Below are 21,425 nucleotides of genomic sequence, written 5' to 3' on the forward strand. Positions count from 1 at the left end.
ATATGAGATTCTTGACATCATTCCAAGCTTTCTCTTGCGGGTCATCCCAGCGTCATACTGTGTCTTTGTGGGTAAGACCTCGGGGAGGCCTCATGACATCAGACAGATGAGGGAGAAAGTGACTTTGGTAGTTTACCATTCCATTAAGCTTCATTGTGTCGTCTCGTGGCGCGGCATCTTTACTACAGCATTCGCTTTCTCGGGATCTGGCTTTAAACCCTCCGTGGTAAGCAGATGTCCATGGAATGGAAGTTCTTAAGTTTTTAACTCTAGCCTCATACTGTTAAGCTTGATGCCTTTCTGCTGACATCTGCTCAGAAACCCCTCCAAACTGCTGTCATGATCAGCCTCACTTGTGCCATGTATCAGGACATCATCTGCAAACCACTTTACACCGGAAAGACCACCTAATTCTTGAAGGAGATGTTTGAAATATCTCACTGGAAACGTTGAGACCAAAAGGTAAACAAAGCCAACGATATCACCCATATGGCGTAGCGAGGTTTGTGAGCATGCTAGATCGATAATCCAGCTCCAGATGGCGCTGACGCTCCAGATGCCAAAGTGCAATCGACTTTAGTGAACACACGTGCATCTGTCAGGTCAGGCAAAAAATCATCGACAACTGGAATTTGGTAATGTTTTCTCTTCAAAGCAACATAAAGAGGTCTGGGATCGATGCAAACACCCAGCTCACCAGAATCCTTAACAGGTACCACAATCTGACTGACCCATCTGGCGGTCGGTCATTGGGAGTAATAACCTTGAGACTTTCCAGCCTATGTAATATCCCTCTTACAACTTCTCCCACATGGACACAGGTATTTTCCATACTGGGTGGAAAACAAGCTTTGAGTCAGGATCAACTTGGAGATGTACTTTCCCAGAAAGTGTTCCAAGACTCTTGTTGGACACAGCTGGGTACTTATCTATCAGGTCACTGTTCACATCCTCCACAACAAAGACGAAATCTTTTTAGGAATAGTCAACAGCTTCTTCTTCACCGTCTCATTTTAACCAAGTCATGGTATCAGGCTCTTATTAAGATAAAAAATCTGATCTTAAACTTTTCATTGTTCCTGGGCTTCACGACCTTTAAAGCACAGGTAAGGCTTCACTTTGGTACCATCTCACATCACTCATGTTTGCGAACATGGAGCGAGCCCCTCGCCTTCGGTTTATTTGATTGATAAGATATTCGCACTCGCACCACAGTTAGTTTCGAATCGGACCAGTTGTTGTTTAACTACCATCTTCACAAAAACAGCCCTTCCTTTTACAGCATATATCCTCACGACACTGATCTCTTCAAGCTCTTCTTCGCTTTCAATATTTTAAACTGTTGTTCTCCTAGAACATTTTTTGTTTCGTTTCCTCAGAAACGAAACGGTATTGTTTTCAGTTAAGGGGTGAACTATTTACACAGTGATTTGTAATATCCAATCAGAGTAAAGTTCGTAATTGTTAATGTAAATACGGGGGCAAAATTTCAACCAAAACTCGGTGCATCGCAACAAAATGTGTCATTTGCAACGTTTCAGAACTCTCGTTTCTCGGTATTATCTCACACAAGAAAACTGCGAACTGGACTTGATAGTGATAGTGTAAAAGAAATATATTTTCGAAGTAGAGACACCGCCCCACCACGCGATTTGTCCACCAATGCGATATTTTAAGCCGATGGAAGCAGATAGTTTTGTTTAGTTCAACAAAGAAATGGTACTGTTTTCCGTTTCAGAGTGAGTATGAATGTTATCAGGGTAAACGCTTGTAATTCACAAGGTAAACATTTTCAGGAAAAATAACTTCTCGAAACTAAATTTTATTTCCTGACACGGAAAGAAGAGGAAATTAAAATATCATGCAGGTAGAAATAATTGGCGACTTAAATGTTCCTAAGTCTTACTGAAACGATGTATTCTAGAGAAACGAAGGTATCTGTTTCCGTGCTTGATTTAAATGTGATTAAGATCGCAACTACGGCGACATAATTTTGGTCAATCAGAGAACTTGTCAGGAATAACAATCCCGCCCCTTTTCTGTGGCTGTTTATGGGAAAAGAACACGCACTTGGTGCGTTTGGACGACGATACTACAGATACGATATATTGTGGATTACCGAAGGTAACTAATTCATCATATTGTAATTTAATTAATGTTGGTATATTGCAAAAAATGCACAATATGGCTTTTTTATGAGTTTTTTTCATATTGTAGGTGTCGACATTTTTACAGATTTAGTTGAATTTCTCGAATTTTCCGCCACAATTCCAGTAGCTTTACTTCTTAGAGCGCCCTTTTAAAAATATGAAAATTTTTATTTCGACATACCGCGGTATTTCAAGAGCTGGTTTCCATAAAAACGCCGATAGCATTTTTATTTTAGCTTCGTAATATTCAAGCGAAAGTGGAGGAATAATTGTACAAGTGTCGTCACACATGAGGCGTCCTTTTTGAGAAGAAAAATATGCCGCGTCACTGACAACGAAACGTAGAGTGCCGCATCCATTCGAATCAAGGACTGCCCGGCACAGAAATGGAAAAATTATGCGTCAAATGCTTTTGCCTCTTAGCTTTATTTACCCTCACACACAATATTATGAATTTCTGAAAAATTTGGCGGGGTTGTGCGGCCCGCTTCCCAAAGCACCTACCTTATTAAAGAACAAAGTCTGCGATTTTTCTAACCTATTCATGGCCTGACCCTTAAATTAATACCCTGTTTCAGACCTGCCGCACTTCTCTACTTCAGAATGATTTTAAAGGTATTGTGAATGGCTTCAGTTGCTGGTCTTATCGATAATGATGAAAAAAGTAGCTTCTTCTAAAAAACATACCTAATTCAAGACTAGAGTGCAAAAACCATAACCAGTTTCAGACCAAAATGACCAAAATCGATACTCTACTTCTGACTAAAATGTCTTTAAAAACATGTCCCTCTGACGATGGACATATCTATATAGCCGATATAAGGGAGCACCTCCCCTCCCCTCCCCTCCCTTAGGGCAGAGTCAAAGTGAAGTATCACAAGTAAATACCTTTCGAAGCACGTTGACTGTAATAACTAATACATGCGTAGACAACTTAAATTAATTGGCCCTTTCTCTTTTACAATAGGTTCAGTACTAAACCTCACCTGGCCGAAAAACCCCAGCCTCTGACAACTGAGCAGATCAGTGCGGTGCAAAGCGGCGCATTAGCACGTATCCCCCTCACCCCATGACGTCTCATGCACAAGATATCAAAACCCCTGCCTTTCTCAGACTTTGAATACCTTTCCGGAAACGAAACACCATTTCTTTCTGAGAAAGAGCTTCTTGTTGGTACAATGGTTCATCTGTTTATACTTTTTGCACCTCTTGCCCCATGCTGGGCACTTCTTTTCTCCAGTTGATGCTCATACCCGCAAAACTTACAAGTGATCTTCTTAGATTGCACGTTTAACTTTCCATCTGCAGGCCTATCTGATTTTTTTCATTTCGACTTGACTTGACGAACGCTGTCGGTGGGCTCGGAGAGCGACTTCATTTGCATTGAAGTAACTTCTTCGCTGCGACACCCATCAATACATCAGTTTAAGGTGAGGTCGCTCATCATAAGAAGCTTTTAGTGGTTTGCGTGTTCTTGATTCCCAGTACGATACGATCACGTTTGAAACTGTCACGTAAACAATCACAAACATTGGACATTTGGGCCAAGGTCTTCAACTCAGTGACGAAATTGTCAACCGTTTCTGAAGGAAGTTTGTCCCTTTTATTGAAACAATATCTTTCAAATTAAAAATCTCGATTACTTTCCTGATACAATGCTTTTCCATCCTGCCCATAACTATATGCCAGTCGTTTGCATTCTCCCCTTTGGAATAACTGAACGTTTTGATCAACTTGAGACCATTGTCGCCGATCGCATGCTTAAACATAACGAGCTGATATTCGTGGCTTTCCCGGTCTAATCTTGAAATGACAAAATAGTTATTGTACTTCTCTTTCCACAACTTCCAGTTCTCGGCGATTTCTCCTGTGGTCTCCATGTCTAAAGACTGGGGCAGCGAAATCTGGTAAAGTACTGTCGATTGTGACGTTTGAGGTTGAGCAGTTGCACCGATCCTTGCATCGCAAGGATGCAAGGCATCCTAAACGTCTCCCGGCATCGTAAACGTTTTACGTTGTTTGATGATGGACACAGAGTTAAACACACACTGCCATTATGTTTTAACAGCACAAGAAGAACGTTGTAAAACTCAGAAGAAACTCTTTAAAGCGAAGAGACAACCATCAAGTTACAAATAACAACTGACTACTGGCGCATAAATTACGACATTTTTATACACGCTATTCTTAAACATTCATGCACGTTCTTATGCATGCTATTACAAGCATTAATTAGTGCATTTTCATGGGAGCTGTAGATGTAGGGAAGAGAAAAAAACAAACAAAGAGTGTTTCTTGGTGCCCGGCGCCAGTGAAGAAACCAGCTTCAATACCATCAATTGCTATATAATAATAATAATAATAATAATAATAATAATAATAATAACAATAATAATAATAATAGTAATAATGATAATGATAATGATAGCAATAAGAATAAGAATAATGATAATAACATAATAATGATAAAAATAATGATACATACCTCAGCGTAACATAGTGGTAGCCTTATGTACACTGGGAGATCTGGAAGGAGTATGGATTAGATACAGTAGACAAGTAGTATGAACATAGTTCAAAGACAGTGGAGGAGACGGGTGACATCACCATCCTCTGTCATTTGCCTATCCAAACAGACAGAGAAATCTCCCCCAACTAGCCTGACATTTTCATCAAGAACAAACAGGAAAAGAAATGCTTTTCTTTGATGTCGCATGCCCTTTTGATAATTGTATTTCTACCAAAGTTTCCTAGAAATTATCCAAATATATAGATCCTGAAATAGCAATCACAAGACCTTCGAAAAATCCATCAGAATTGCCCCCCCCTAGAAGGCAAAAATTGGAAGCAAGAATTGTACGAATTCTTACGTCAATATCGTGCAACACCTCACTCAAAAATTCACCATCTTTATTAACTTATCACCTCACTCTACCACCAATGTGTCCCCATGTGAAGCTTTAAACAACAGAAAGCTCAAGACCACAATATCAGAGTTACCAGTCAGTCAGTATACGCAACCGAAATTTACACCTCAAGAACCATCAGCCAACATCGCCCAGAGAGATGCTATGCAGAAGCAGAAAATGAAAATTTACGCTGATCTCTTCATTTGCCAGTCTTACCAGTATTTATAAAAAAGCTTCCATGTTACAAGCTTTGATTCATTATGTTTCGTAGACTGGCGCAAGGTTTTTCGTGTTCTCGTGTTCATTGATGCATAGCGATTGCACGCATTTTTTTGGGTGAATTTATTGAATTTCTTAGGGTACCGTGGGAACTTCAAATGCCCTGCAGATTTCTTTAAAATTACATGTCAGACTAACCCGCTTCGATTTATAAATCTTTTGTGTGAGCCGAAAACTCAGAGCGTGTTTAATAATCGGCCTTGACAGCCAGGGATGAGTTAAAATAATTACAAATTTTTAAATGCTGTCTAATTTGATTTGAAATACATCGGAAGAAGTAGTTATTTGTACATCAGTCCTATCTATATATCGACAATTACCGATAACAAGTCCTGCCATAGCGAAATCCCATATCCGCATGTAAATAATATTATGTCTGAAATGTGTTGCAATTTGTTTTCAATTTTATCAACACAATTCATCATTAAGTAAGGACGGTTTTTTTTTTTTTCGTTCACATTATTTTGGGGAATTACAGGTGCTAATGAAAGCAGAGCTACGGTAAATCAAAGGCTCCCTGAGCCAGCTCATGGATGAATAGTTGACTTTTGCCTCTGTGGCAAAATGAGTCTTTGTGCAAAACTGTTCGTATGAAAATGCATGTCACCTGTACGTTCATTCTCTTGAAAATCAAGTCATTTTCATGAGAAATGTTTTGCACGAGCATTCGTTCTAAAAAAGAGGCAAACAACAACTCCGATGTGGAAGTAAAGTCTGTATATGAGTCAAGTGGCCCATCAGGTCGGCACTTATCCCGGTTTCTGTAGCATGAAGCGGCTAGGAGTATTTCTAATACCCCCGGATGGGATGCTAGTCGATCGCAGGGTTACTTACACAATATTAAATTTGCCAGTACTTATTTATACACCTGAGTGGAAAGAGGCACTGTGAGAGTTAAGTGTCTTGCTCAAGAACACAACACACTGTTCCCAGCCAGGGCTCGAGGTCGGACTGCTCGAAATAGAAAAGGAATACAAGAGTCAAATAACAAGTTGTTTACACAGACAGCTTATAAATTTTAAAATGGATAATAATATTAATTTTGATTGAAATTGGAACATTGTTATCATATCAACTTATACATGATGTAGTGTCAAAGAATAACAACAGTCTGTTTCAAAATGAAATCATTAAATGAGAGTACACCATATTTACCAGTCAGTCCAAAATTGACAATATAATTATGTATATGAGTCAGCAGTGCATTTTGGGTCAAGGTAAATTGGTTATGGTCCTTGTTCAGTTAACATTATGAAACAGCTGTATAACAATGATTACTATTGTGCAAAAATTACAATACATCATTTTGAAATTTATTTGAGACAATCAACTTGAGAATGCTAGGACTGCCAAGACTATTTTGCCCAATTTCACTTAAGTGAGACATGGATATTGGCAAAATCTTGTTTAGTTTAAGCTAAGTCAAACATACACAATTTGATTGTAGCTTGTGGATAAACAGGAAATCTATAGAAAAAAAAAAAGTATTTCCTTCAATATTATAAGAATGATTTCAGACAGTTTTGTTTCAATCATGAGCCTGAAGTGAAGGGAATGTTTTTATTTACAATTTACAAGGTTTTTTTTATAGAACTATGTCCATGAAGAGGAGGAAGGGAAGTAACAAAGATTTATACGAGGAGGCTCTGGCCCAAGGTCAAAGGCCTATCCATTTTGCAGTGTTTTTTTAACAGGAAAGGCTTTCCTTTCATATACGTGTAGCTTCAAGCCTGAAACCCCTTTCACAAACCTAATGCGGCCCACTAGATCTTATTTCTGGGATAAATAATCAAAATTATAAATGTTTGAAATTCCCATCCTGTTAAGTCTTATAATACCTCCAGCCTGAAAAAAAGTGCAACTTAAGTCAACGGCAGGAAGAAGTCCCCCAGCTTGGTGCAATACAATAATAAGGATACTACATATTGTAGTGCATGCAAGTAGAATAACAATAATTTTCTTTCTTGGGAACAAAAATCACGGTATTTTATTCCTATATATCTTGGTAATTGTTTGTGCTAGTCTCACTAGCAATGCAGCAATATTCAAAAGGATCGCAGATATGTCTCAGCTAATAGATTTTTGTAACGATTACAGAACATACTTATGTATTGTTGACAAGTATCAAGCAGTCTCTTCTCCATAATTCAAGTTTTGATGTCAATTTGTTTGAATCTCTCATTTCTAAGAGCAAAAAAAAAAAAAAGTCTACATAACCAGCCACCATGCGTCCGACTTTTTGACACAATTGGACAGCATATCTTTCTCGCAAACAAATAGATCTACACAGTCTCTTGGACTTAATTTGTTCATCCATCACTAAAATATTGCAGTGTATATTTACTCAATCGTACATGTAAGTTGCCTTGCATATCATCCGTGAAGAAATTTGGTCGAACTGCATGGAATACAAAAGAAATGTAATGTGAACGAAAACAAAAATAAAATATAAGGCAATTCGAAATTTTTTTCCCCTAAGTATTTAAAAACAAGCTTACAAATTTCGAGCTTGCGATACTAACACAGGCAGAATTTCAACGTGTGCGTACAAAATAAAACAATAAAGAAACAATGAAACCAAAACCTAACAAGAATTTAAGCTTACCTTAGACTACACAACGAGAGAAAGCGAGTGGAAACCATCAAATTCTCTTGCCAAGAAAAAAAGCTAATCATGATCTCACTTTCTGGCTTTGTCTTCCCGGGTGTCTTGTATCAATTCTTTGACCTCGCCGACCGTGCTGTTGTGAACGATACATGACCACAGTCATAAATACCTCTACCAACTTTCATCTAGGTGTGAGCAAAAGCCGATAGGCAAAAAAACAACATATTTACGAAAGAAAATCACATGAAACCAAAACGGCCGACCTCAATCCGAGGTGTTCGACAAACTCGTACCCAGGCTCTCGGTTTATCGGGCAAAAATGTACGCCTTTCTAGTCCCCCTCGTCAAAGAACCTTCCTGAAGACGACTGGACACTCTTGGACAAAAACAATACTTGGCAGGGGAGGTAGGAAAAATTGTTTAATCCAGGTTTAATGAATAAATTAATTAGAATCGAGTGAGTGAGTGAGTGAGTGAGTGAGCGCCATCCGACTGCCTCCTAAGCTCATGGATGTTACATAACATCCATGAACAAAAATGAAGCTGTAATCTTACTGCATGCTTTGTCAAGTAACGATGCCAGTAAACACGACACAAGCGATACGAAAAACACACTTGCAGTGTCAATTTTCCTTCCGCTGGTTTACGCATGTAAAAGTTGTATATACTTTTTTCTTCTATCCAAAATTTATTACTTATGCTTAGCTTTCCAACAATACAAATTACAATTCTCACAAAAAATCTTGGGCGCTGATAAGGAATGTCGTCAATTTCACATTTCACGTCAAAGACGTCGATTTCACTTCGCATCTTACATGTAAAGTCACTGCGTATTTCACAAGAGTCCACGTAGTCCGTAAGTGTAAAGAAACCTAGGCAAACACGTACGAACACGAGCAAAAAGTATCCAAATCTTATAAGTAAAAACACAGACTTGTGAGGTGGAAAGCATCCGCCCGATTTAAACACACCATTGAAAACTCGTCAGTTTCTGTGATACCAGAACTCCATCGGCATTGAACCGCCAGTAACATAAAAATGAAGACAAATCAGATCAAAAGCACTAAACTGGGGATTTATTTAAGCCACCAGTTCAATTCTGAGAGCAATTTGCAATTAAAAATAAACCCCCTCTTCCACTAACTGCGTCCATTGCAATTGTACTGCAAAATGTATCTTCCATCTACTCCGACTGTTCTCGGCAACAAACACATTCTCTTTGCGTCGGTATGGTTGCACATCTCTCACAAGTACACCACAGAGCATTTTCCAACCGATCAATCAATTCAACTTGATTATTATCTCCCGCGGAATCACTAGCGCGTTCTGGCCTCAAGAGCAGCCATACTAAAGCTCAAAAGAACAAACACACTCTCGGACGGAATGACGTCATGAATATGCTGCCTGGCCTTCAAGATCTTTTCAAAATGGTGGCTCCCAGTGTCGAACTTTTTACTTCTTTTTCATTGGGATCGCATCCACTACAGAAGCTGAAACAACGGTGAGTAACTCAACTCAATGTGAACTTTTTATTGATGATGGAAAAAAATACACAGCTTGGAGTGACCTCCTTTAAGCACCCCCTACAATCTAAAGCCTTTCGATGTGGAGGAGAAAAAGGGGACAATGGTCACAGCAAGTAATGGTTCACAAACTGTCACCAGAAACTCTTCCCACTTCAAAGTTATTCCAAAGGACTTTGCACAGAGCCAAGAGAATGGTGTAAAGAAAGATGACAAAAAGACCCCAGGAATACAGCAAAACCCATCTGAGACCAAAGAAGAGAGTCTGTCGAGACGATCCAAAAGACAAGTCAAACCTCGTATTAGATTTTCTGACTATGTACAAGTCATCTATGGCAAATGGGCTGAAGCAAGGAACTTTTCTGATACATTTATTTCATCTAAAGAAAGTTGACATTTACAAGACTATTTTTCTCAGATCTCAGTTGAACAGTTGAACTTTGATTATCGAACAGTGAGCATTGTCGTTGTTACTTAGAATGTTTATTTTTTAAAGGTAGAGTTACTCACAAACTGTTACTCATTATGTATGTGTTTATTCATATCTTGTTTTTCATCCCAAGAAGAGGAGGGATGTAATGTCGTTAATATTCATGAGTGAACACATGTTTAGGTCACGTGATCAGTCAGTGAAATTACAGAGTGAAGTTTTCCATATATACAAGCATGGCGTTGTGTTTCCTTTACCCGCACTCGGTCTTAATACCACACAGATGAAGACGTAAATAATGCCAGTGGTCATAGGTGCATTAGGAGTGATTAAGAAAGGTTCAGAGAAATTCATCAGTGAAATACCAGCAAACATTAACCTCCACAAAATTCAAAAACGGCACTGTTGGGAATAAGGCATATTCTCCAGAGGGTGTATAGCCATTAAGTAATACCAAGGACAGAGCCCTTAAGCGTCCTAGGTTCATGGGTTGGTGGTTTGGATCCAGCCCTTGTGGAAGAAATACCCATAATGAACTGAACAATGAACAATGCTTGTAATTATGATAAAAACTTGATGGTTAAAAATAGTGCTAATTTAGATAAGTATGTTGCAAGCTAAAATATTGTATAGAACTAGGGTTAAAAATGGCTAAAAATAAATATTTTAAGCTTCTTGTTAAAAATAGTATAATTTCAGACTGTTCAATTGGTTAGCTTCAACTCTAAGGTGGGGATTTTAAAAAAGTACCTCTTGGTTCCTTTGGAAGACCTATATTTATTCGTACAATAGATTGCTGACAATCGAGGTAAGAAGTAAAGAAGAAAGTTGCCTTACTGACATTGCTATTTACAGGTAATGCAAATGATCAATGATTTGCGGGAAAGCTTTATTGCCAACCTAGATAACCTGGACTGGATGGACACTAGAACAAAGAAATATGCAAAGGAAAAGGTACTTCCTTCTAAGATGTATTCATCAATTATTGTGAGCCTTTTGCTTTATGGCCTTTTGTTGTAAGCTAAATCGATACCACTACCTTATCTACATTTTCTGAAACAAAATATTTAAAATTTATTTAAAGCGCACGTGAGTTATCCACAGACAAAAAAATATATTTTAAAATTTATTAGCAGCTGGACCTGCAGGGTAACGAAAGAAGTGACGCCAGCTGTTTATATCTGTAGTAAATCTGCATGCAGTTATTTGTAAGATATGTAGTGTTTTATACACTAAATATAATTATTATGTACAGTCATTCAGTACCATGTCAAAATGATACGATTCCCCAAAACCTTAACACTGAATTCTTAAGAAACAAGACGCATGTCTGCGTGAACTCGGGCTTTTTTAGAGCAACATGACACTTTCATGTCGTTACCGCCTCATTCCCTATGAACTAGGATGGATGCGTGACATTATGGTGTTGGCGATTGCGTTACAGTTCTAGCCGTTTATAAGACAATGTAGGAGAATGCTTCGAAAATTGCTCTAAATGATACGTGTAGAAAGGACCGCCTGTGATGTCAACTGTGTTAAATTGGTACTCACTTAGTTCTTTTCTCAGGAATTCTGTAGTAACTGAATAAAACTCCAAAAAAATATATTTGAACCAAGCGAATAACTCCTAAACAAACAAACTGCGGAGGTCGCCGTAAATTAAATATGCAGAAATCCAACGTGTAAAATACTGTTCGCTTTTAAAACCTAAAATTTTCAAATAAAAGCAACCAAATGAAAGAAACGTGACGGGAAATGATTCACGATGATGCAAAAAATCTTATCTAAAAGCAAAAAAATGTTCACAATTTCGCAGACGAGCTTCTGAGCATGACAGCGTGTTCAAATTAATTCCTCACGCTAGTCTATTATGCCTAGGACTTTTGCAGGCATTTTATCGGCCGTGGGTTACCAATCGTTAAAGTGGAATTCAACTTCGAAGTAATACTGTACATGACCATTTCTGTTTTCTAAAGTCCAGGAAGCTGCGTTGAATCCGCGTATTCAAAACTTAAGCTTACTTGAAAACGCTGCGATCGTTGTGTTTTCGCGGCAGTTAAAGGGAAGAAATTCTTCACCAGAAAGGTTTGAGCATTCTGTACATCTTGATCTTCCATTCTGGGGCCACCTAAACATTTAATTGTGTTTTTCCTTTCCATTTCAAGTCCCGAAGAAGTAATTAAATGAAGATTAGAGAGTCATTCTCGTCCCCACAAGCCGCGCTTCTTTTGGTCAGCAGCATAACGTCGCGCGTGCGTGTTAAGGACTTGACTGCGATTTGCGACTGAACGAAAAAAATTTCAACTCGGGCGTTTCCTTTGGAAAGCCCGGGTGAAAATCTTAAAGCTTTTTTTAACATTTTTTGTTCCATGTGTTTGTCGTTTTTATAATTTATGAAAGTATTCTCTATATTTAAACATTTTTAGACAGAACTTTTACACACTCTTATCCCACCATCATCCATTCTTCTCACACCTCAGGCGGCCCAGACGTTGTATACGATTAATACGTGACATTATGCATTATCTTGATGTCTCTGGGTTCCTGGAGGTGGTTGAGAGTCATTTTGGCGAGTTTTTCTTTCTGGCGGTTCGGTTCCCCTAAGAGAATACTCTTTAGGGGAAGCAAACCGCCAGAAAGTGAAACTCGCTTAAATGGCTCCAAACCACCTCTAGGAACCTAGAGACATCAAAATAACGCAATGCAAACATAAGGTAAACCATTTTATTCAAATTGTTTTCTCCACGCAGCATTTGGAGTAATTTTCGAAGTATTCTCATACATCGTCTTATAAACGGCTAAAATTGTCACGCAATCGCCAACAGCGTAATGTCACGTATTAATCGCATACATCGTCTGGGCCGCCTGTGCTCACACCATTATTCATTCCCATCCATTTAAGACAACAGTCATGCTGTAAAAAGCTCATAGTTTCATAATCCCATATTTTATTCAGTGTAATGCAGTTTTATTTGTATATCTAAATAGTTCTGTTTGTACCTGTATACTATATGAATGCGTATTTGCTTGTTTGTGTAAGAATGTATACCTATATCCACTTTTACGGAATATAATTATGCATTTTACATGAAAGTTTCTCTGAGTGATGAAGTACATGTAATAAGTTTTTGATTTAACGTGATTTTATAACTAACAGGCTGCTGCAATCAGACAAAACATTGGATATCCTGAATATATGAAAGATCCAAGCAGGCTGAGAGACAGATTCAAGAATGTAAGTGTTTTGAAAACATCAGATAACAATAGTGTATGGTTTACAACTAAATGTGACTCTCTACAGACTATTGATATCAATATAACTATAACACTAATTCCGCTTTACATTGTATGTATAGTGCAATTACTACATTCAAAGTGAAATGACATCAGAACTGTCTTTGATATGAAGTTGGGCACTTGCTTTCAGTTATGCCGCAAATCTCAGAGAAACAAGAAAACAACACGCCCACTAAAAATTATGAAGATAAGGGGACTCTGTCAGTTCTGTGTTGGAACTTTAGTTTTATTGAAAGATTGTGAAGACTGTTGCTAAGATGTTACCTCATAGCTGTTTAATTATCATCTTAGGTTGATCCCATGTTAGAGTTTTTAGCTGTAGCGGTTTTCGCTTATGCATATCGTCTATTAACTCGTTGTACTTTTCGAGGAACTTGTCCAAGCCAGTATCTTTTAGTCGAAAAACTCCTTTGCCTACAGTTTTTTTGGGTGGGGGAGGAGGGTCACTGCTGAATAGGCCACTTTCGATATATTAAAATTCAGCTTGACAGTGAGGCCTAGAGGACACAAACAAAAGAAATGAATAAACATGGTCGTTCCATTTCTTTTGTTTGTGTCCTCTAAGCCTCACTGCCAAGCTGAATTTTAATATATCGAAAACGGTCTATTAAGAGAAAAGCATGCTGGCCGAAGGCACGTGCCAGACTAGACCACAAAAAAGGAGGTGGCTCCAGTTCATCTAGATTCACCTCGATAACTGAAGTAAAAAAATATACTTTCTACCTGTCCATATCTTCACCATATTCTATCACTTTGGACGTTTTCCCTACCAAGATTTTATTCCCACCAGGATTCTTGCTGGGATCCATGACAATAATTGTGTTATCCAAGTCAAGAGCAGATCCTCTGATAAATTCTTGCCAGGATCTGTGGCGGGAATTTTTCTTGGGTGGTTTTCAAGGGAGCTGAAGTGCCACTTAAGTGGCACCCCAGCAGGAAACAGGAGAGGCACATGTACTCTGATAGAATCCCAGTCACAATTTTACATTTTGCTCAGCAAAATCACTTCCATTTTTCACACAATGTCAAATGCAGGACATCTGCATTCAGGTTCAACTTGGTAAAAGTAAGACAGGTTGCAGTGTAGGTGTGCAGTGTGTTTTCATGTGATCTATGTTGATCAAACACCCTTGCATTCTTGTTTAGGGTCCTTAGTGACTTTCTAGCTTTATGTTCAAAGGCAGGATGAACTGTACATACATTGTAGCCTTAAAAGTGCCTCCTTATTTTGAAGCTTTTTCAAAATACAGAAGAGCGGCGTTTTGCTTTTTGGAATATCTTTTCTTGTTTTAGAGATACTGACATTTTTGTATTATGTAAATTAGGAAAGTGATGACTCCATAAGTTGTGCAACTAAAATCATAAATTGTAAAATACTGAATCATGAATATCTCTAGAAATATTGTAGCAGTGTTTTTCAAACTTGGTACCAGAAGTGGCTCCAGTCTCTTTCTGTGAAAAACCAAATATCCTCATTTGCAACCTTTAAAGTGAGACCTGCTCGGAACAGACATGGTTACCATATTGGCTAAACTCTCCTAGTAAACTTGGAATTTCAGTTTTAATTAAGAAATAACCAGTGGCAAAACTGTTGTCATTGCAACAGCACAAAAATGGTCATTTTGTTTGTTTTGTGATGTACACTCTTGGTGTTAAGTTTGAAGAACAGTACCGTTCCAATATTTCCAGGGATATTATTTATTCAGTATTTTAGCGTTTTAATTGCACAACTTATGACATCATCACTTTCCTAATTTACATAATATAAAGATATTCTTAAAAGGAAAATGCCATTCTTCTGGATTTTGAAAAGCCTTTCATTTCATAGGCACTTAAAAAACTATTATTTATCAAAACATTGAGGAGTGCTGTACCATGCATATACTCATATGTTGCACATTGGTCAGCTATGATTGCTGTGCTTGATGGATTTTGATCCTTGCCATTTCTTTGGAAAGTTTTGCCTTCAACAGTCTATTGGCATGCTGACCTCCTATTGTACTTTTTGATCATACTGCCATGGTTAAGTTGTATCTGCATTGCTCTATAACCCTCTTTGTGTATCAGTGCAAGTCTCAATCTTAAGACCTTAAATCATCCTAATCGCAAATAGTTGCCAGTCCTGCAGTATGCTCTGAAAAGGCAGAGGCCTGGCCATGGCTAGGGTTTGAAATCTCTTGGTCTTCCTTCTTGATCTTTTGGTGCACACTGGTCTTCTAATTTCGTGATGGAACAACTGATGTTTAATTATGTAGACCACACCATCTTGTTTGGTTAGGTTAACAGCTTCCCCTGGTGACACCAAGTGTAACCTAAGTGTGGTATTGCACTTCAGAATGATGAGTGTACCTTGCTTTTCAGAAGCGATGAAACATCTCCACTCTGTAAGGCAAAACTGTACGGAATTTTAGCTCTGGAATAGTGCAAGTTTCAAATTTCTGTTTGTCATAGCTTATCAACAAATGCTATCTTTTCAGTGGTACTTGCTTGTTTACCATGTTTTCTGTGTTTTATCACATGCCACTTGTAGACTTATAATATACTTGTGTATCGAGTCTGTAGACTATAATAATAACAATAACAATAACAATAACAATAATAATAATAGTAATAGTAATGGCATTAGCCTTAGCATTAGCATTAGCAATAGCATCAGCATTAGTAATAGCAATAGCAATCGTAATAGTAATAATAATAATGATAACAATAATGATGATGATGATGATAATAATAATGATGATACTTTCGCTGTTTCTGTGGCATTTTAAACAAGTCATTCCAGTTCAAAGGTTTTCCAAATTTTATTCATTTCTTTTAACTACCTTTTGCCTCCTTTTTTAACGATTTTAATACAATTGTTATTGTAAATAGTTTTGTGCTGTAATAGTAATAGTAATAGTAACAGTAACAGTGACAGTAATAGTGACAGTGACTGTGACAGTGACAGTGACAGTAACAGAAACAGTGACAATAACAGAAACAGTAACTGTAACAGTAATAGTATAAATAGTAACAGAAACAGTAACAGTAACTGTAACAGTAACAGTAACAGTAAAGGTAACAGTAACAGTAACTGTAACAGTAACGGCAACAGTAACGGTAACAGTAACAGTAACGGTAACGGTAACAGTAAGAGTAACAGTAACTGACAGTAACTAACAGTAACAGTAATAGTAACAGAAACAATAGCAGTGAAAGTAACAGTAACAGTAACAGAAACAGTAGCAGTAGCAGAAACAGTAACAGTAACAGTAACAGTAACAGTAACAGTAACAGTAACAGTAACAGTAACAGTAACAGTAACAGTAACAGTAACAGCAAAAGTAACAGTAACAGTAACAGTAACAGTAACAGTAACAGTAACAGTAACAGTAACAGTAACAGTAACAGTAACAGTAACAGTAACAGTAACAGTAACAGTAACAGTAACAGTAACAGTAACAGTAACAGTAACAGTAACAGTAACAGTAACAGTAACAGTAACAGTAACAGTAACAGTAACAATAACAGGAAGCAAAATGTAGTTCACAGAAATGAATAAAATTGAGAAAGCCTGAGAATTGGAATGACTTAATGACTTAAGGGCATCACCTTAGCCTCTTTCCATGCTGTCGGAAATGTGCCACTAGCAATACAGATGTTTTTGAGTTTGGCGAGTGATGGCGCTATTGCTAGAGCTGCTATCTTAAATATGCGGGCGCTCACGCCGTCCACACCAGTCGCTCTACCTGACGGGATTGCCTCAGTCAGTTTTTTGGTCTCATTTGGCGTGATAGTAGGAAAGGCATACTTGATATCTGATACCTTGCGTTTGCTGACAAAAGATTTTAGGGTTGTTGGATTAAACTCGGCAGCAGTTTTGCCTGCCAGCTAAGCTCGTGAAGTGTTTATTAAACACCTCAGCAATTGAGGCATCATCCTGGATTCGCGTGGTCTGTTCATCGAGACTTTTTTAAAACAGCTGTACCATGTTTGCCAATTCGGCTGACTCGTAGTAGGGGCAAATTACATCATGTGTGCGTGTACCAGTCACATTTATAGAATCGATGGCATTGTGTATGATTTCTGCAAAGTTGCAATTTCGGCCTGTTATTACGAACAGCTCCCCCTTTACAATAGGTAATTGAGCGTGCGTCATAAGGAAGGAATCTTTTGTAGCTTGGCAGCGGCAAATGTCCATGATTTGTGTGTCAGAAAACAAAGTTTGGGTGTTGTTTACCTTGGTAAATGGTCGTGTCACAGGGTTCGAAATTATCGTTTTTTGTTAAAGGTCATTGAGGACCCAACTGGCAACTAATCCCAATATTTTGGCCGCCAGATGGTAATTTTTGGTCGCCTTTTTTCACTGATTTATTATCTTCTTTATTAGTTACACAATCTTCGACATCATTCTAAGTTTACGTACAAAGAACTTATCCGATGGTAAAATTTTGCATGAAGGACATATAAAAATAACATCGTGTTAATAATAATTAATGCGAAAGCAGCTTCAGTCATGTTTTTCATGTCCCTCTTCATCCTCATCTAGTTTCATGTCTATGTATTTTTTCGCGCTAAGATGAGGCTTCGTGTGGTGCAATTGACAGACATATTGTAATCAGGCCCCTGCTCTGCCACATTGTTGGTAGTTCTACCAGTCTGCGTGCACGCGTTATTTAGATATGCCTGGAGTACCTCTTAATGAAGTTTCCACTGAACCAAACATGGTAATCTAGCCAGCGATTGGAGAATCGTGTATTTGTTTTTTTATATCTATTGGAGAAAGTGCATCTTTCATCCACAAATAAGGTCAGTTTTCCTTTGAGGTTAAAAGGTTGACGGAAGAAAAGGTGAGTTGCCCACAGGCGACCAGTTAACAACATTCGATTTTTAGTCGCATTGGCGACCAGTGGATCGCAATTTTGAGCTCTATGATGTGTGTTCAGAAAACAATTTCTGAGTTGTAGCTTGGCAAATAGCCATGATTTGTTGTCAGAAAACAAACGTTCCTAGTTGATTATGCAGCTCGCCAAAAGGCCATAATTTGTGGACAAAATGGGTCATTCATTACAAATTTAACCCTTTTCAATGGTGAAAGCAAGATGTAAAAATAATCAAGCAATTGAAACAAATACAAACACAAGGTAGGTTTAAAAACATAAATATTGACGGTGTATTGTCTTGCAGGGTCGGCTGTTCAAAATGTTATTTTCTCGAGAAATCTTTATCTCAAATGCATGTTGGCGATCTGAATTTTATTTAGAAAAATGTTAACAATGCCTTATGACTGGAAATTATTTTGTCCAGTACAAATCAATACTTTATTAAAGACACTTTGTCGGGTTGCCGCCACAGGTTATAATTTGTTCACCACCACTTCAACTTCATGTGCAGATCGTTATCTATCATTCACTTTGTTTGCTATCGCACAACACCAGAGTTGACTGAGCAAAATCAGGGTGTGAATGCACTGCTCTAATTTTTCATTACATGTATTAATAGTCTTATTTATTATTGCTTTTTCTTCTTATTTCTTATTGATTATTTTGAGGGTCATGAGGTTATCAGTGTAACTACCGTCAAATGACGTCCTCGATAAATAACATCTTACTTATTGTTAACTATGCATTGCCGTGGAAAGAGAAACCTAAAAATACCATGTCATTAATTAGGTATCAGTGAAGATTGTTTGTCTCCATCAGTGGGTCTCTGGCTGGTTTGACCAATAAACATGCAATGAAACTTACTGTTCTCTTTTATCTTTGTTGCTGAGATGACTGTACACATCTGTACAAGAACAAACATAGGAAACTGACGATCAAACACAGAAAGCACACTACATTGAAGATCTACATTAGCACATACACATTTTTTTGTGCAGCTCTTTATGTGCTAGCTCTTTTACAGCTGACAGTCACTCTTGGTAGGGCAACCCATTTTGGTTTATCTACCCTCCAGTAGGCCTAGCTACAAAAATCCCCGAAAATCGTCTAAAAATCTATCCAGATAATCTCCAAAAAAGTTCTAAAAACCTCAGAAAAAATTCTAACAATCTCATTTTTTTTTCTAAAAATCTCACAATTTTAACAAAAAATATCAAAGCTTTTCCGAGAAATCACGAGAATGCGTCTAAAAATCCCATCAATGTTTAAAATAAACTCAAAGTTAATTGAATGGTGAAACCGCTGTGCATGAAGCCATGACTGGTCTCTTGTCACTCTTATATATATATATATAGCTTTACAAGCTAATTGGGTTCCTAAATGCGCATATACAAGCGAATTGGGTTCCTATTTGCGCATGTAAAAACATTATTTATCTAATTCCTCTCTCTGAATATTTTTTCACACATTTTACAGACTTTTGTGGCTCTAAAAACTCTAAAAATCCTCGAACTTGCTAAATTGTTCTAAAAATCTCCAGACTCAGCTAAAAATCTTTTCAACGTCTAAAAATCTCAAAAAAACCCCGGATTTTTGTAGCTAGACCAACCCTCCAGATAAAGGTGTAGAGTCCAGCCCCAATCTGTGGGATCAAGAAGCACAGACATTGGCTGCTTGTCCCAAAACATATCATCTTGTACATTTGGAAGGACTCGTGTTGGGGTACCTGCTGTCTTAGAGTAGCATGGATGGATGGAAATCCAGTGGTCCAATGCTGCAAGGCAACTCACGTGATATTTTTCTCCAAGAGCAATCATGTCACACGCACTTAACGATCAGATTTCATTGGTAGCCTATTCATCATAAAAGAAGCACACTAGAACTGTTCTGCTCTGTGGCAAAAATATGTCTTTTTTATTGCTGCATTGTTATTTGTTATAAAAAAGCAAGGGAACAATTACTGATAAAATGTTTTCAACTCTATGTTTGTTGAGTCTGTTAAAACATAAAAATGGAGGATTGCCATTGTCAACTGACGAAATTAAAGTATTACATGGAGGTAAAAATTTAGAAATTTATAGACAAAGGACTCAACGGACATGTCTTTCTTTGCAGGGGAGAACGAGTTTAACCTTTAGTGGCTAGAAACTGGGAGAAACAGGATATTCAAAGGGGCTATGTTCCCTATTTGTGAAATTATCAGCAAAGCAGCTTTAATTCATTTTGATAATGTTCTCTTTCTTCAGCTCAGGATAACAAAAGGATCCTACTTCACTAATGTGATAAACATTCGGGCTTTCTCTGTGAATGCAATGATAAATGATCTTCATAATGCTGTAGACAAAGGAAGGTGAGGGATGTATCCTTGTGAAACCTTCATACACCAATAAATGAAGTAGACTTGTCAAAATTATACAAATATTCTGACGGCAAATGCCTCTTATTTGATTGAAAAAAGGACCCAAATGAATAGGTTTCTTAGCCTGCAATTTTTGAATCAATGCAATGTGCTTACACGATGGACCCAATGGTAAATAGTAAATCCTTTTGAAAACCCCAAGGGGTGATTTTGGAATTGGTTATCACTTACAGTAATGTGATAAAACACGAGCCAGATGGAGGTTTCTGATTTTGCATAGTCATTTCAATCAATAGTATCACCATTCCCAGGTAACCAAGCGAAAGCATGCTACGAAAGAATTCCAATTACATTGTTCTTAAAGATAAGAATTGACAAGTAATTTTGTTTAGCGGACCACGAAGAATGGTGACTACAATTAGCAAAAACTCTCAGCTGTTTACGGCAGTCAAAACGTTAAGCACAAACGTATGCACATTCTTTCTTATTTATTCTAAAGTGATACCCTAGAGATATTTATTGCTGAAGTTTAAACAGAGGCTAATTTGGGTACTGATGCAACGCTCACATTGACAACTTTAGTCCATCCATCGTATGAAAGCAGACTTTCCTTCACTAGCAGTTGAACAGCTTGAGGTTAAACAGTTTGAGGTAGCTGGAATTTTGCTGATTTGTATATTTATTAGTAAGGATAATGGGCCACTTTGGCTCGTATGCAGGCTTAACCTTACCTCTAATGTGCGAATATTGACTCTGTTACTTCCATGTTCATTGTTACATACCAGAACGAGTAGATTGCCATTTTTTGTTTATAACCTTCTGAGCAGCTAGAGCCGGCTGCCAGTTAAAAAATAAAGCCACTATTATTATTTTCCGTCTATCACTTAAGATTATTTATTGTATACAGAATCTGCATGAATCTCTACCTCATTTTATGCTTTCTAACTGGAATGATAATTTGAAAAAGCCTTGTATAAAATCCTTTTTCAAATTATCCTTCTAGTTAGA

At 37.7% G+C, this 21,425-nt stretch overlaps 1 protein-coding gene across 1 annotated transcript in view; it reads left to right on the plus strand.

Moving 5' to 3' along the window:
* The window catches only part of LOC145482674 (endothelin-converting enzyme homolog), a 237,657-nt gene that overhangs the window by 88,746 nt on the left and 127,486 nt on the right, over positions 1-21,425 (plus strand). The window contains exons 9-11 of the mRNA XM_081461309.1: positions 10,755-10,853; positions 13,057-13,134; positions 20,305-20,408. Coding sequence (XP_081317435.1) covers positions 10,755-10,853; positions 13,057-13,134; positions 20,305-20,408 — 281 coding nt within the window. The remainder of the gene's footprint in view (positions 1-10,754; positions 10,854-13,056; positions 13,135-20,304; positions 20,409-21,425) is intronic.

Source organism: Orbicella franksi, chromosome 3 (genome assembly GCF_964199315.1).
Source record: "Orbicella franksi chromosome 3, jaOrbFran1.1, whole genome shotgun sequence".
NCBI lineage: Eukaryota > Metazoa > Cnidaria > Anthozoa > Scleractinia > Merulinidae > Orbicella > Orbicella franksi.